Genomic DNA, 16,205 nt, shown 5'->3' with positions numbered 1-16,205 from the left:
TTCTCCTCTTCTCCTCTTCTCCTCTTCTCCTCTTCTCCTCCTCTTCTCCTCCTCTCTTCTTCTCCTCCTCTCTTCTTCTCCTCCTCTCTTCTTCTCCTCCTCTCTTCTTCTCCTCCTCTCTTCTTCTCCTCCTCTCTTCTTCTCCTCCTCTCTTCTTCTCCTCCTCTCTTCTTCTCCTCCTCTCTTCTTCTCCTCCTCTCTTCTTCTCCTCCTCTCTTCTTCTCCTCCTCTCTTCTTCTCCTCCTCTCTTCTTCTCCTCCTCTCTTCTCCTCCTCCTCTCTTCTCCTCCTCCTCTCTTGTCCTCCTCCTCTCTTCTTCTCCTCCTCCTCTCTTCTCCTCCTCCTCTCTTCTTCTCCTCCTCCTCTCTTCTTCTCCTCCTCCTCTCTTCTTCTCCTCCTCCTCTCTTCTTCTCCTCCTCTCTTCTTCTCCTCCTCTCTTCTTCTCCTCCTCTCTTCTTCTCCTCCTCTCTAGCACTTTGTTTTCATCCATTTCTGGGGCTTCTTGAAGAATGTTTGGGGTCATTCTCCTGCTGGAAGACCCATGACCTAGGACACAAACCCAGCTTTCTGACACTGAGCACTACATTGCCACCCAAACACCTTTGATAATCTCCAGATTTCATTATGCCTTGCACACACTCAAGGCCCCCCAGTGCAAGAGACAAGAAAATAACTCCAAAACATTCAACCTCCACCATCTTTGACTGTAGGTCCTGTGTTCGTTTCTCTGTAGGCCTCATTCCATTTTCTGTAAACCGTAGAATGATGTGTTTTACCAAAAAGCTCTATCTTGGTCTCATCTGTCCGTGAGATATTTTCTCAGAAGGATTTTGGTTACTCGTGTGCATTGGCACACTGCAGTCTAGCTTTTTTATGTCCCTGTGTCAGCAGTGGGGTCCTCCTGTGTCTCCTCCATAGCGTTTCATTCAATTGTGTCTTCAAAGCAGGAGAGGAAAAGGGGTTAAACGCCACGCAGTCGCAAAAAAAATGTAGAATTATATTGTTGCATTGTATTGTTGATTTCGTGGTCCTGAGGAAGAGGTCCTATACCTCGAAACGCGTAGACCTGTGGAATAAAATAATTATTAATCAACAATTCTACATTCTTTTTTGGCAACTGCGCGGCGTTTAACCCCTTCTCTCCTGCTTTGAAGACTCATCCACGTGGAGCTGCGGCAGCCGCCATTATCTGTATGCTATCTCTGGTGGTTGTGACCCTCACAACCACATAGGTGAGTGTATATCACTACACATTGCCCTTTTATATATCTGGTAAGACCCTATCTGCGCCCTTTTCTTTCCCCAATCTATATCACTTCATTCAAAATATGGACGGATAGTTCGCACTGACACTGATGCCCCTTGAGCCTGCAGGACAGCTTAACATTGTTTGGAATTTGATTGAGATTGCTTATCCACCATCCAGACTATCCTGTGTTGTAACCTTCCATCAATTTTTTCTCTCCAGTCCACATCCAGTGAGATTATCTACAGTGCCATGGGTTGTAAACTTATTAATTATGTTGTCGTGGACAAAAGAACATCAAGATCTCTGGACATAGACTTATAACCTTGAAATAGTTAATATTTTTCAATAATTTTGGTTCTCAAGTCCTCAGACAGTTCTCTTCTCCTCTTTCTGTTCTCCATGCTTAGTGTAGCACACACAGACACACAATGCAAAGATTGAGACTTCTCCCTTTTTATCTGGTTTCAGGTATAGTTTTCATATTGCCCACACTTGTTACTTGCCACAGGTGAGTTTATAAAGGAGCATCACATGCTTTAAACAAAGTTGTTTACCCATAGTTTTGGAAAGGTGCCAACAATTTTGTCCTGCCCATTTAAGGGGGGGGTGGGGGGAGTTATGTGAAATTTTGTTGAATTTGCATGGACTCTCACAATTGCAACTTTCTAAAATGTACTGTGTTCTGCTGTTTGTCTGACTCAAGTGCATCATTTGTCCACAGGACAAGGCATAGATGAACCCCTTTCTGAAATAGGATTCATGCAGGCAGAAGCTGCCGGCAGGTTCCTCAGCGATGTCCGATTCACCCATGTGTTCTCCAGTGACCTGATCCGCGCAAAACAGGTAAGTGTGGTGCCATATTGCTCTCAAGTGTATTCCATCTCTAGCAGTAAAGACACCAAGGTTAATTACGTGGGGGAGGTCTGTGTCTTTACAGGAAGTATGGCGGATTTTTGTCTTTCTGCAGGAAGTGGGGACAGGTCTTGGTCCCTACAGGAAGTGGAGGAGGGTCTTTGTCCCTACAGGAAGTGAAGGAGGGTTTTTGTCTTTACAGGAAGTGGGGCAGGTCTTTGTCCCTACAGGAAGTGGAGTAGGGTCTTTGTCCCTACAGGAAGTGGAGTAGGGTCTTTGTCCCTACAGGAAGTGGAGGAGGGTCTTTGTCCCTACAGGAAGTGGAGGAGGGTCTTTGTCCCTACAGGAAGTGGAGGAGGGTCTTTGTCCCTACAGGAAGTGGAGGAGGGTCTTTGTCCCTACAGGAAGTGGAGGAGGGTCTTTGTCCCTACAGGAAGTGGAGGAGGGTCTTTGTCCCTACAGGAAGTGGAGGAGGGTCTTTGTCCCTACAGGAAGTGGAGGAGGGTCTTTGTCCCTACAGGAAGTGGAGGAGGGTCTTTGTCCCTACAGGAAGTGAAGAGGATTTGTCCCTACAGGAAGTGGAGGAGGGTCTTTGTCCCTACAGGAAGTGGAGGAGGGTCTTTGTCCCTACAGGAAGTGGAGGAGGGTCTTTGTCCCTACAGGAAGTGGAGGAGGGTCTTTGTCCCTACAGGAAGTGGAGGAGGGTCTTTGTCCCTACAGGAAGTGGAGGAGGGTCTTTGTCCCTACAGGAAGTGGAGGAGGGTCTTTGTCCCTACAGGAAGTGGAGGAGGGTCTTTGTCTTTACAGGAACTGAGAGCAATATGTCTTTCAATAGGAAGGGGAGACGCATCTGTCTCTGTATTGGCAGTTGGAGTGGGTCTTTGTTGTTCTACAGGAAGGGAGGGATGGTCTTTGATTTTCTTCAAGAAGTTTGAGTGGGTCTTTGTATCTACAGTAAGTAGAGGCAAGTCTTTGTCTCTATTCCTGCTCTCCCACTGGTAAAATTGAATATAGGTATAACAAAGGAGTGAATTTTCAATTCAGGGCAGGCAGGCTATTAGACGATAGTTGCGCAATCTAATGCTTCGCTCACACTGGCGTATAAAATATCTGTCCCATTCATCCAGAAAAGTGGCACTAGGCAAATCCATTTGGTATGCCATACGTCATGCGAGTGTGTGCGTTTTTTTTTATTTCGCCTAATATCCGTATGGCATCTGTATGCAATGTGTTGGTTTTTTTCTAAGCAGCTATTATTCAACAGTCATTTATTGGAACATGTAGGCTGTGTGCACAAAGTGCGTTTTTGCCGCATTTTTTTTCTTGCACATTTTCACAAATCCGCAAGGATATTCTTAGGCGAGCAAGGTCTAAGAGAATTCGGAAGTGTTCAGGAAGCAGAAATCCATGGCAGGCACCATCTAATTTTCCAAAGTGCTTTATTCCATCATCATGTGCAGTTAAAAGTAGCTGGGAAAGAGCCGAGTGCAGGCCCCCTAATGGACGATTGCCGTTTCACATGTCCTTGTGCTTCTACGGGTCCCTCAGGGACCCGTAGAAGCACAAGGACGTGCAAAACGGCCATCGGGGGACTCGTAGCAGCACAAGGACATGCGAAACGGCCATCGACCATTAGGGGGCCTGCACTCGGTTCGCTCCCCGCTGCTTTTAACTGCACATGATGATGGAATAAAGCACTTTGGAAAATTGGATCGTGTCTGCCGTGGATTTCTGCTTCCTGGACATTGTTTTGCATTTTCTTTTCCCTGTCTATGTGCACCGATGACCATTTGTTTCCATAAGGAGGACTAAAGCTGACCTATAAACCCGGCTATAAGGTATTGCACAGTTTGGTGCAGAAACCGCCTCTGCATAGTATACTAACTCTGATGTGTTGTGCACGTGTTCAAGATTTTTTCCTTGCAGATTTAGTTGCGGAAAAATTTGCAGCATGTCAATTCTTCCTGCATTTTTTTTCTTTCTGCATTTTTTTTTCCTTTGTTTGCACCATTGAAAAAAAATGCATCTATAAACTTCGGCAAATTGCGGGGAAAAAACCCTCGGCAAATTGCGCAGATCTGCACTGCCTCATTGAATAACATTGGTCCAAGTGCCATACCTTTTTTTTCTCTCACCTTGCACTCATCTGGGTTATACGCCGGTGTGAGCGAACCCTAATGCTGAGAATCAGGGGATGGAGCTAATTCCAGCACCTATAGTGCTGGCAGAATGCAAATGAAGAGAAACCACCCACTGAAGAAGAGTGGATGCCAATATAGAGCTATAGAAAATTGGGACGGTTTCTGAATAAATTTGACTGGTTTGTGCACCAAAAAAAGTTGTCACATGTGGAAACAAAGCCATATTTTTGCAGGCTTTGAAAAACCAATGATGTTAAGTATAGCCTTACAATAATAATTAGCCAATTTCTATCAAGGGCTTACAATATATGTGTAAATGTTGATTGGTTAATTGAATAGAAAGGTTAACAACTCTCCTCTTTCCCTGTAGACTGCTTGTACTATCATGAAGAACAACAAACCCAGTGAGGAGATTAAAATAAACTATGACGCCAGGCTGCGAGAGAGGGTAAGTGCTGTGGGACGAGACTGGTGGTAACTGGGCAGCTTCGTGGCTCAATGGTTGGTGTCTTTTGGTGCATCTGTAGTAGAGGAGTGAAGTATAGCTTTCGTTTTGGAAGAATTTTCAGCAGAATGTTTCAGCCTCATTCTCCTCCCCTCTCCATAGAATCTTATAAGCACCAACTATCATCTCCTATCTCAGTAATGTCAGTGTCGGCCTCTAGCTCCTCCCCCTCTCCATAGAATCTTATAAGCACCAACTGTCATCTCATACCTCAGTGATGTCTGTGTCCTCCTCTACCTCCTCCCTCCTCCATAGAACCTTATAAGCACCATCTGTCATCTATCTCAGTAATGTCTGTGTCTGCCTCTAGCTCCTCCTCCTCCTCCATAGAATCTTATAAGCACCATCTGTCATCTATCTCAGTAATGTCAGTGTCGGCCTCTAGCTCCTCCCCCTCTCCATAGAATCTTATAAGCACCAACTGTCCTCTCCTATCTCAGTAATGTCAGTGTCGGCCTCTAGCTCCTCCCCCTCTCCATAGAACCTTATAAGCACCAACTGTCCTCTCCTATCTCAGTAATATCTGTGTCATCCTTCTAGCTCCTCCCCCTCCATAGAATCTTATAAGCACCGATCCACCCGCACCTCTTAACCCCTTAGATCTCGCAGTCAAACTCTAACAGCGTGATCTTACGCGCTCCGGTGGAGATCGGGCTCTTCCCCGCATCCATCGGGGGCCACCTTAACACAATCACGGGGCGCCAAATGACTTATCTTAAAAGCGGGGGGTCAGATGATGACCCCCTATTGCTGTCTTGAATTACTTCCTGTGAATGCTGGTAGAGCGCCGCCATTCATAGATCATCAGCATTTCTGATGCAATACCAATCAAATCGATCAAAAAAAGATATAGTTTTTAAAATTCAAAGAGGCTAAGGCTATGTGCGCACGTGTGCGTAATTCATGCAGTTACGCTGCGCTCTGCAGCGCAGCGTAACTGCATGCGTCCTGCGTCCCCTGCACAATCTATGGAGATTGTGCAGGGGCCGTGCGCACATGGCGTCTTAGAGCGGAGCGCTTCGGCTGCTGCCCGGAGCGCGCTTTCTAAGAAGTGACATGTCACTTCTTCCGTGCGCTTTGCCGGCAGCCCCCGCTCTGTCTATGGCAGGAGCTGCAGGCAGAGCGCATGGAATCGGCTTTTTTTTTTTTTCACTACGGACATTTTCTGCAGCGATTTGAAGCACACGTGTGCTCTTCAGATCGCTGCAGAAATTTCTGCAGTGACTGTACGCAACGTGCGCACATAACCTAATACTGAAACTATTTGGCTTGTTATTATGGGGTTAATATATGAAGATTTGCAAAAGAAATATGATCAGATCAGGACTGATAGAGGTGCAGTAACACAGTTTGGTCACCAGAGGGAGCGCCAGTCTCTAAGAAATCTATGTGTCAGTGATAGATCAGGTTTTGTGTCTTTTCTATTACTGTCCAGTAATCTAGAACATTGGATAATTTGGCATCTATCAGTTCTCCTTGACAATGTATTACAGGTTTATTTATGTGTACTGGAATTGCATTTTACTGTAACAATTAAAATGATATTTTGTAGAAATATGGCGTTGCGGAAGGGCAGCCGCTCAGCGAGCTGAAGATCATGGCCAAGAAATCAGGAGAGCAGTGTCCATCATACACTCCGCCTGGAGGAGAAACCCTGGATCAGGTACAATGTGTGAGGGGCTACAGTGCCTACAAAGTAGTCTTCAACCCCCTGCAGATTTAGCAGGTTTGATAAGATGCAAATAAGTTAGAGCCTGCAAACTTCAAACAAGAGCAGGATTTATTAACAGATGCATGAATCTTACAAACCAACAAGTTTTGTTGCTCAGTTAAATTTTAATAAATTTTCAACATAAAAGTGTGGGCCAATTATTATTCAACCCCTAGGCTTAATATTTTGTGGAATAACCCTTGTTTGCAATTACAGCTAATAATCGTCTTTTATAAGACCTGATCAGGCCGGCACAGGTCTCTGCAGTTATCTTGGCCCACTCCTCCATGCAGATCTTCTCCAAGTTATCTAGGTTCTTTGGGTGTCTCATGTGGACTTTAATCTTGAGCTCCTTCCACAAGTTTTCAATTGGGTTAAGGTCAGGAGACTGACTAGGCCACTGCAGCACCTTGATTTTTTCCCTCTTGAACCAGGCCTTGGTTTTCTTGGCTGTGTGCTTTGGGTCGTTGTCTTGTTGGAAGATGAAATGACGACCCATCTTAAGATCCTTGATGGAGGAGCGGAGGTTCTTGGCCAAAATCTCCAGGTAGGCCGTGCTATCCATCTTCCCATGGATGCGGACCAGATGGCCAGGCCCCTTGGCTGAGAAACAGCCCCACAGCATGATGCTGCCACCACCATGCTTGACTGTAGGGATGGTATTCTTGGGGTCGTATGCAGTGCCATCCAGTCTCCAAACGTCACGTGTGTGGTTGGCACCAAAGATCTCGATCTTGGTCTCATCAGACCAGAGAACCTTGAACCAGTCTGTCTCAGAGTCCTCCAAGTGATCATGAGCAAACTGTAGACGAGCCTTGACATGACGCTTTGAAAGTAAAGGTACCTTACGGGCTCGTCTGAAACGGAGACCATTGCGGTGGAGTACGTTACTTATGGTATTGACTGAAACCAATGTCCCCACTGCCATGAGATCTTCCCGGAGCTCCTTCCTTGTTGTCCTTGGGTTAGCCTTGACTCTTCGGACAAGCCTGGCCTCGGCACGGGTGGAAACTTTCAAAGGCTGTCCAGGCCGTGGAAGGCTTACAGTAGTTCCATAAGCCTTCCACTTCCGGATGATGCTCCCAACAGTGGAGACAGGTAGGCCCAACTCCTTGGAAAGGGTTTTGTACCCCTTGCCAGCCTTGTGACCCTCCACGATCTTGTCTCTGATGGCCTTGGAATGCTCCTTTTGTCTTTCCCATGTTGACAAAGTATGAGTGCTGTTCACAAATTTGGGGAGGGTCTTAATTAGTCAGAAAAGGCTGGAAAAAGAGATAATTAATCCAAACATGTGAAGCTCATTGTTCTTTGTGCCTGAAATACTTCTTAATACTTTAGGGGAACCAAACAGAATTCTGGTAGATTGAGGGGTTGAATAATAAATGACCCTCTGAATAAACTTTTCACAATTTAAAAAAAAAAAAAGAAATAACATTCTTTTTTGCTGCAGTGCATTTCACACTTCCAGGCTGATCTACAGTCCAAATGTCACAATGCCAAGTTAATTCCGAATGTGTAAACCTGCTAAATCTGCAGGGGGTTGAATACTACTTGTAGGCACTGTATGCGTGTGTGTGTGTGTGTGTGTGTGTGTATATGTGTATGTATGTATGTATGTATGTATGTATGTATGTATGTATGTGTGTATTTATATATATATATATATATGTATGTATGTATGTATGTATGTGTATATATATATATATATGTGTATGTGTGTATATATATATATATATATATATATATATATTATAATGTGTGTATATGTATATGTGTAATATATATGTTTGTGTAATGTATATGGATTATGAGGTTTTATAGCAGCTGAGGTGTGTATTATCATGTTCCGCAACAGCTGAGGTGTGTATTGTGAGGTTCTGCAGCAGCTGAACAGTATATTGTGAGGTTCTGCAGCAGCTGAACAGTATATTGTGAGGTTCTGCAGCAGCTGAACAGTATATTATGATGTTCTGCTGCAGTTGAGGTGTATTATTTGGGTCTGCAGCAGCTGAGGTGTGTGTTATGAGGTTCTGCAGCAGCTGAACTGTGTATTATGAGATTCGGCAGCAGCTGAGTTGTGTAATATGATGTTCTGCAGTAGCTGAGGTGTATATTATGATGATCTGCACCAGCTGAGGTGTGCATTATCATATTTTGCAACAGCTGAGATGTGTATTGTGAGGTTCTGCAGCAGCTGAGGTGTGTTTTAGGATGTTCTGCTGAGGCTTGTATTTTGATGTTCTGCAGCAGCTTGGTTATTATAAGGTTCTGCAGCAGCTGACAGTTTTATGACATTCTGAGGCTTGTATTATGATGTTCTGCAGCAGCTGAAGTGTGTATTATAATATTCTGAGGCTTGTATTATGAGGTTCTGAAGGAGCTGGGGTGTGTATTATGAAGGAGCTGAGGTGTGTATTATGAGGGAGCTGAGGTGTGTATTATGTTGTTCTGCAGCAGCTGAGGTGAGTATTACAAGGTTCTGCAGGAGCTGAGGTGTATTATGATCTGCAGCTGTTGAATTGTATGTTATGAGGTTCTGCAGCAGCGGAGGTGTGTATTATGATATTCTCTGAGGTTTGTATTATAAGGTTCTGAAGGAGCTGAGGTGTGTATCATGAAGGAGCTGAGGTGTGTATTATGATGTTCTGCAGCAGCTGAGGTGTATTATGATGTTCTGCAGCAGCTGAGGTGTGTATTATGATGTTCTGCAGCAGCTGAGGTGTGTATTATGATGTTCTGCAGCAGCTGAGGTGTGTATTATGATGTTCTGCAGCAGCTGAGGTGTGTATTATGATGTTCTGCAGCAGCTGAGGTGTGTATTATGATGTTCTGCAGCAGCTGAGGTGTGTATTATAATGTTCTGCAGCAGCTGAGGTGTGTATTATAATGTTCTGCAGCAGCTGAGGTGTGTATTATGATGTTCTGCAGCAGCTGAGGTGTATTATGATCTGCAGCTGTTGATTTGTATGTTATGAGGTTCTGCAGCAGCTGTGATGAGTATTCTGATGTTTTGCTCAGGCTTGTATTATGAGGTTCTGCAGCTTCTGATGTGTGTATTATGAGGTTCTGCAGCACCTGAGGTGAGTATTATGATGTTCTGCAGCAGCTGAGGTGTGTATTATAATGTTCTGCAGCAGCTGAGGTGTGTATTATGATGTTCTGCAGCAGCTGAGGTGTATTATGATCTGCAGCTGTTGATTTGTATGTTATGAGGTTCTGCAGCAGCTGTGATGAGTATTCTGATGTTTTGCTCAGGCTTGTATTATGAGGTTCTGCAGCTTCTGATGTGTGTATTATGAGGTTCTGCAGCTTCTGATGTGTGTATTATGAGGTTCTGCAGCACCTGAGGTGAGTATTATGATGATCTGCACTCTTGAGGTGTCTGTTATGAAGTTCTGCAGCAGCTGAGGCAGGTATTACGATCATTACATTCTTTTTTATTACAATTTGTATTTAAGGTTCGAGCTCGGGCCAAGGACTTCTTTGAGTTCCTTTGCCAGCTGGTAATGGATGAAACAAGTGCCAATGACCAGGCTTCCCTTGGTGCTGCGGGGCGCGAGCAGGTGACGGCCGTCGACCTCTCCCCATTCATAAATCACAGCAGTGAAAACCAAGGCGCCCTCCAGGACAGCAGCGACTTCACCTTGGACGCCAATATCCTGCTGGTCAGCCACGGAGCTTACATGAGGAACTGGATCAAGTACTTTGTAGAAGATCTTCACTTCACCTTTCCGCCCGACCTGAAGAAATCCCGAGAACTGTCCGTCAGCCCCAACACGGGCATCAGCCATTTTATTATTAACCTCACTCCAGGAGAAATAAAGAAACCCGCCATCCGTTGCATCTGCATCAATCGCCACGATCACTTAGCGGACCTCAATGCGGACACCAGCCATTATGTTGTATGACATTTGCCAACGCTTCTCCTCCTTGTGCCAGGCTGGTAGGGGCATGCTGGGAGTTGTAGTCCGCCACCAGATGGGTATCTTCGTTATGCTTTTCCTTGCTGTAGAGTGTCCTTTACGGACAGTAGGATATTTCCACCTTCTTCAGATCTTGCACAGTACCCTGACAGTATTTCTCGAGTCTTAAGTAGAGCTGTAAGTTGAAAATCTTGCTTAACCCCTTCATGCGCCATGACGTATATTTATGTGTCATGGAGGGGATGGTGGTGCAGGAGGAGAGTTACCAGCTGTATAACACAGCCGTGATCAGAAATGCCATTTAACCCCTTTAACGTTGCTGTAAATCACTACGAGCGTTATTTAAATCATGTTATACCCATGGCATGTCTGTTTGGGCGCCCATCGCCGTCCCCTGGCTGTGATTGCAAGGTACCAATGGGTTCCTATGATATCTGGGTGACTGCAGAAGTCCCTCGTCACTGCCATCTTGGTACTCCTGTGAAGCCCAGCAACTGGGTATTTCAGTATATAATATAAATGATCACAGGTTCACGCTCCCTTAAAGGGAACCTGTCACCAGATTTTGGCCTTCTAAACTGAAACTAGCACATTAAGCAGCGCCTGTGCTGCATTCTATAAAGGTGCATGACCCCCCTGTAGACCCCAAAAATACCTTTATAAAATCTCCCACCCAGTATGTAAATTATGTCCGGTCCGATCCGATGGGCGTCCTAATCTGCGCCTCCTGTCCCTCTTTTTATCATCCTTCTGTACTGAGTTACGTGGATGACGCCTCGGATGCCATCCACGTAGGCGGTCAAAATCTCTCGCCTGAGCAAACATATTCCGAGCTCGCGCAGGCGCACTTTGCTCTGCCCTGTTGCTGGCAGAGTCCAAAACATAGGTGCGTGAAGTGGCGAGTTCTCTGTGCAGGCGCGAGATTTTGCTTGGCAATGTGAATGACGTCACTTTCTTCATTCACATCGCCAGGCAAAATCTTGCTCTTGTGCAGAGAACTCGCAAGTTTGCGCAGGCGCACCTATTTTTTGGCTCTGTGCACCTGCACGAGCCGGGAATATGGAGATTTTGCCTGCCTACATGGATGACGTCCGAGTTGTCATCCATGTCAATTAGCATAGGTGGACGGTGAAAAGAAGGACAGGAGGCGCAGGTTAGGACACTCATTGGACCGAATAATTTACATACCAGGTATTAGATTTTGTAAAGGTATTTTTAGGGGCTACAGAGGGGGTCAATGGATAAACGTGCACCTTCATGGTATGCAGCACAGGCGCTGCTTTAGGTGCTAGCTTTAGTTTAGAAGACCAAAATCTAATGACTGATTCCCTTTAAAAAATAAAAAAATAAAATAAAAATTTAAAATTGAATCCCCTCAATTTTCCCCAGATAAAAATATTTAAAAAATCATATTTGATATCGCCCATGTCTGTAAAAGTCAGAATCTTTGAAAATATAAATTTACTATAAAGAAAACAAAAACTTTAATCTCCAAAGTTGTTTATCGGTTGCTGCACTGCGCCCCCTCACACTTTAAAAAAAAAAAAACAAAAAAAAAAACAACAATAAAAAGTTATAAAAACATTATATATAACCCAAAATGCTACCAGAAAAACTACAGCTCAAAAAAATACAAGCCCTCGCACAGCTATATTGATAAAAAAAAAAGAAAAATTGACGACACAAAAACGTCTTTTTTTTTTCTTACATATATATATATATATATATATATATATATATATATAATGTATGTATGTGTATATATATTTTTATATATATATATATATATATATATATATTTATTTATTAGGTTTTTATTATTATTATTATTATTATTATTATTATTATTATTACTATAGATTTTTTTTGTAAGAAAAAAGTTTTTGTGTTGTCATTTTTTTGTGGATTGGCTGAAAGTAAAATAATGCGTGGGTGTGTGTAAAATTAATATTTACCTTATATATACATTATTATTACGGTTAGTGTGTATATATATATATATATATATATATATTTATATATAGATCAGTTAACAGAAACTGTACAGGTTTGGTATCGCCGCAGTCGTACCAACCTAGAGAATGGTGTTATCGCGCCATTTTTACCTCATAATGTACGCCATGTAAACAAAGCCCAAAAGCTAAGGCAAAATTTCTTTTTTTTTTTTATTTAACATTTCACTGCACATGCCATTTTTTTCCAGTACATTACATGACAAAATACTACTTGCCCCTCAAAAAAGTAGCCCTCTTATGGGTGTGGGGATGGAAAAAATTTCAAACTCATGAGACTTGGATTAAAGGGAGGAAAAAGCAAAAAATTACCCTTTTCCTCTACCATTTAGACTCAGTAAGAATCTAAAGATGTACATAATTTATTTTTAAGGAATATTTTCACCCTATTTGTGGCTCATTTTTTACGTCAAATTAGTGGAGGATGTAAGAGAGTATAGAGGCCTCTGTTGCCCATAGCAACCAATCACAACTCAGCTTTCATTTTGAATTGTGCTCTTGAACAATGAGAGCTGCACTGTGATTGGTTGCTATGGACAACACAGTGATTTTCTTTTAGACCGTTTCTCTCATTTATTTGTTGTCAAAGTCATAAGTTAATTAAGATTATCATTTTTCTTAAAAGGGATAATAAGGGATGTTTCTTCCGTCCCATATTATATTTATTGGCTTATCCATAGGGTATTACATACATGTCTGGTTGGTGAACTATATGAAGACAATACAATAAGTTGTCATTCCCATGGTGGGCTCAATGCTTACTTGCCATAATAAAGAAGGCTACAGCCCACCGACTGAATCGATCACTTGACATTGTTTATGTCACATGACCACTAGTGAATACCACTGTGATTTAACGGTGACAGTATGGTAGTGGTCAGCCCCTTTAAGTTCCACCCTCAGAACATCAAATTCTGGGTAGGTTTACCCAAACCGAAAATTTAGGGACTCATTAGATTTCAGTGACCTAATCTGTGGATATGCTGTAAATTTTAGTTGTCGTAATACCCCTTTAACATTATCTATGTGGTGGATATTGGATGGTTATTCCTGTCCCTTCAGTTACCTCAGCACAGAATACGGCAAAATTCACAAAAACGGTCCCCAATAAGCAAGGATAAGATTACAGTACCTCAATTTACGTATCTTGATGTTATACCGACTTTTCTCATGTCATACCTGGCCCAGTAATTGTTTAAAGGGGTCGTCTTCGTCTACCCTAATGTGTTTTCAGAAAACGAGCTGATAAGAAATGCCCTAAACTGACCAGCGGGAACTAATTTTCCATGTGTGAATCAGTGAGGGGAAAAAAATATGGCACTCTGATTCCATGGAACCTTTGCTTTTACAGTAGGGAAAGCTGGATTTGGAGTGCTTGAATATAGACATAGCGGGAGATTGAACAAGACCTGTCACCAGGTCAAAGAGGCACTTATTTAATTCCTGCTGCTCCCTTAATTAATTTTTTTTTAAATCTGCCATACACTTTCAGAGATATGGACCTTTTTATTCAGTGCTAGTCTTTTCCAAGTGGGGGTGACTCATGGGATAATAATACAGAGCGGCCTAAATACACACCCCCGAGGATCCTGTGATATATGGACCTTTTTATTCAGTGCTAGTCTTTTCCAAGTGGGGGACACTCATGGGATAATAATACAGAGCAGCCTAAAGACATACCCCCGAGGATCCTGTGATATATGGACCTTTTTATTCAGTGCTAGTCTTTTACAAGGGGGCGTGTCTCACGGATTAATAATACAGAGCAGCCTAAATACACGCCACTGAGACTCCTGTGAAATTTGGTCTTTTTTTTTTTTTTTTTTTTTTATTCAGTGCTAGTCTTTTCCATGTGGGCGTGACACATGGCATACTACAGAGCAGCCTAAATACACGCCCCCGAGGATCCTGTGATATATGAACCTTTTTATTCAGTGGTAGTCTTTTCCAAGGGGTCATGTCTCACGAGTTAACACTAGAAATCCCAGGAATTTCGAGCTCCATAGGGTTCCAATGGTAGAAATGTTAAATGACCCCTTTCTGGGACTTCTAGTGTTAATAGTACAGAGCAGCCTAAAGACAGGCTCCCAAAGATCTTGTGAAATATGGACCATTTTTATGCAGTCGTAGCCTTTTCAAAGGGAGTGTGTCTCACTGGTTAATAATACAGAACAGCCTAAAGTCATGCCCCCGAGGATCCTGTGAGCTTTTCTCCCTTTTAAAGACTGTAAAAAGTGTCACTAAATATAAAGACCCATATCTCCTGGAACTATATGTCAGATTTAAAAGAAAACGAATACTCGGGAGCAGAATGAATAGAAAAATAATGAAACCTGGGCACTTTTGATTTCCAGGTCCTCTTTTAGTTAAAAGTGCTAATTTGGTTAAAAAAATAATCTGGCATACACGATTTGCTTCAGATTTATTATGCACTTCAGCCAGTTTTGGGACTTCACTAGACAATTTTGAAAAAATAATTAGAAAGGGGTATGGCTAAAAAGGCACCACATTGTGCCAAAATTATATATGTATATAGTACTGAGAAATTATGCCGCACATGGTTTAAAAATCAGTATTGAGGTTTCAGTCTCATTTGCCAGATTTTTTGCCCTGAAGAAGGCCCCTTTAATTTTCATATACATGCCGCAGATTTGTTGCATAAATTGTTCCATCCTCTTAGATGTATGGAGTTGGTTTCCTATGTAATGCTGATTTGGGTTGTCAGGGTACTGTACACGTGAACATATTACCTCCTCTGGTTGTCAGTCTTTCAGTTCTGAAATTGATAGAGATTGATCATTGGGTTTGTCTTATTTATTCTATTCCAAGAATATGTAGAATTGTATTAGTCAGTACTGGTCGTTCTTAGTATGCAGCCTGTATGCAGAATACTGTAGATTAGACCGATGGGCCTTGGTGTGTGGTATCGGGCTATTGGCTCCACCTGAAATCTGTCATTGACTATAACCACAACTTCCAAAGTTCTCATGGAGATTTTGATTTTACTGTACTGCATGGTTTTCAGTCATTTTTTTTTATTATCATTAATTTATTAAAATTAATAAAAACTTTGAAACCTTCTTTAAAGTGTACCTGTTTTTTTTCCACACAAAATATGAAGATATAAACCTGCTTTTAATGCACATACCAGTCTAATATATATAGGATCTCTCCTGATTCTCCTGCTCTACTTGCCATCCATTCTTTTCTATGGTTCTTCTTCATCAGTGTTCTGCTAGCACGCTAGGTGCTGGAACTTCCTTTTCCCTCAGATAACAGCATGGTTTGTTCCTGTCTATTGTCCAATAGTTTGCCTGTCCGCTCTCCTCTCTGTTATGGCTGCATGCAGTTTGGCAGACAGGAGGCAGTGTTTTTCAAAGTAAGGATAGAGGCAATTTAAAGCAAAAAATTCTTTATTCTGACTTTATTAAAATAGTAGTGTAGGCATGGAAAAAACTGACGCGTTTTGAGTCTAGTTGACTCTTAGTTTGCGATAGGCATGATGCGTTTTGAGTCTAGCTGTCTCTGAATTGTTAATTAAGAGTCAACTGGACTTGAAGCTCATCAGTTATTTTTCCATGGTACTGTAGATTGTCAGCCAGACTCGAAACGCATCACATAATTTTACATGCCTATTGTAGATGGTCAGCCAGACTCGAAACTTGTCACATGATTTTCCAAACCTATTGTAGATTCAGTCAGACTCAAAACATGTCGCATGGTTTTCCATGCCTATCGTAGATTCAGTCAGACTCGAAACGCGGCACATTTTTCCATGCCCATCGTAGATTGTCAGCCAGACTCCAAACTTAC

The 16,205-nt window shown here is 42.6% G+C and overlaps 1 protein-coding gene across 2 annotated transcripts in view; it reads left to right on the top strand.

The window, feature by feature from the left end:
* TIGAR (TP53 induced glycolysis regulatory phosphatase) overlaps positions 1-12,075 on the top strand; it is a 33,507-nt gene extending 21,432 nt beyond the window's left edge. For both annotated transcript variants that reach the window (XM_075344254.1, XM_075344256.1), the window contains exons 3-6: positions 1,970-2,091; positions 4,612-4,689; positions 6,299-6,409; positions 9,916-12,075. In XM_075344254.1, coding sequence (XP_075200369.1) covers positions 1,970-2,091; positions 4,612-4,689; positions 6,299-6,409; positions 9,916-10,365 — 761 coding nt within the window. In that variant the 3' untranslated portion in view covers positions 10,366-12,075. The remainder of the gene's footprint in view (positions 1-1,969; positions 2,092-4,611; positions 4,690-6,298; positions 6,410-9,915) is intronic.
* Positions 12,076-16,205: the final 4,130 nt, after the last annotated feature.

Source organism: Anomaloglossus baeobatrachus, chromosome 4 (assembly GCF_048569485.1).
Source record: "Anomaloglossus baeobatrachus isolate aAnoBae1 chromosome 4, aAnoBae1.hap1, whole genome shotgun sequence".
Taxonomy (NCBI): domain Eukaryota; kingdom Metazoa; phylum Chordata; class Amphibia; order Anura; family Aromobatidae; genus Anomaloglossus; species Anomaloglossus baeobatrachus.
Note: the sequence above shows the minus strand (reverse complement) of the source record. Positions and strands in the feature narration are given on the sequence as shown.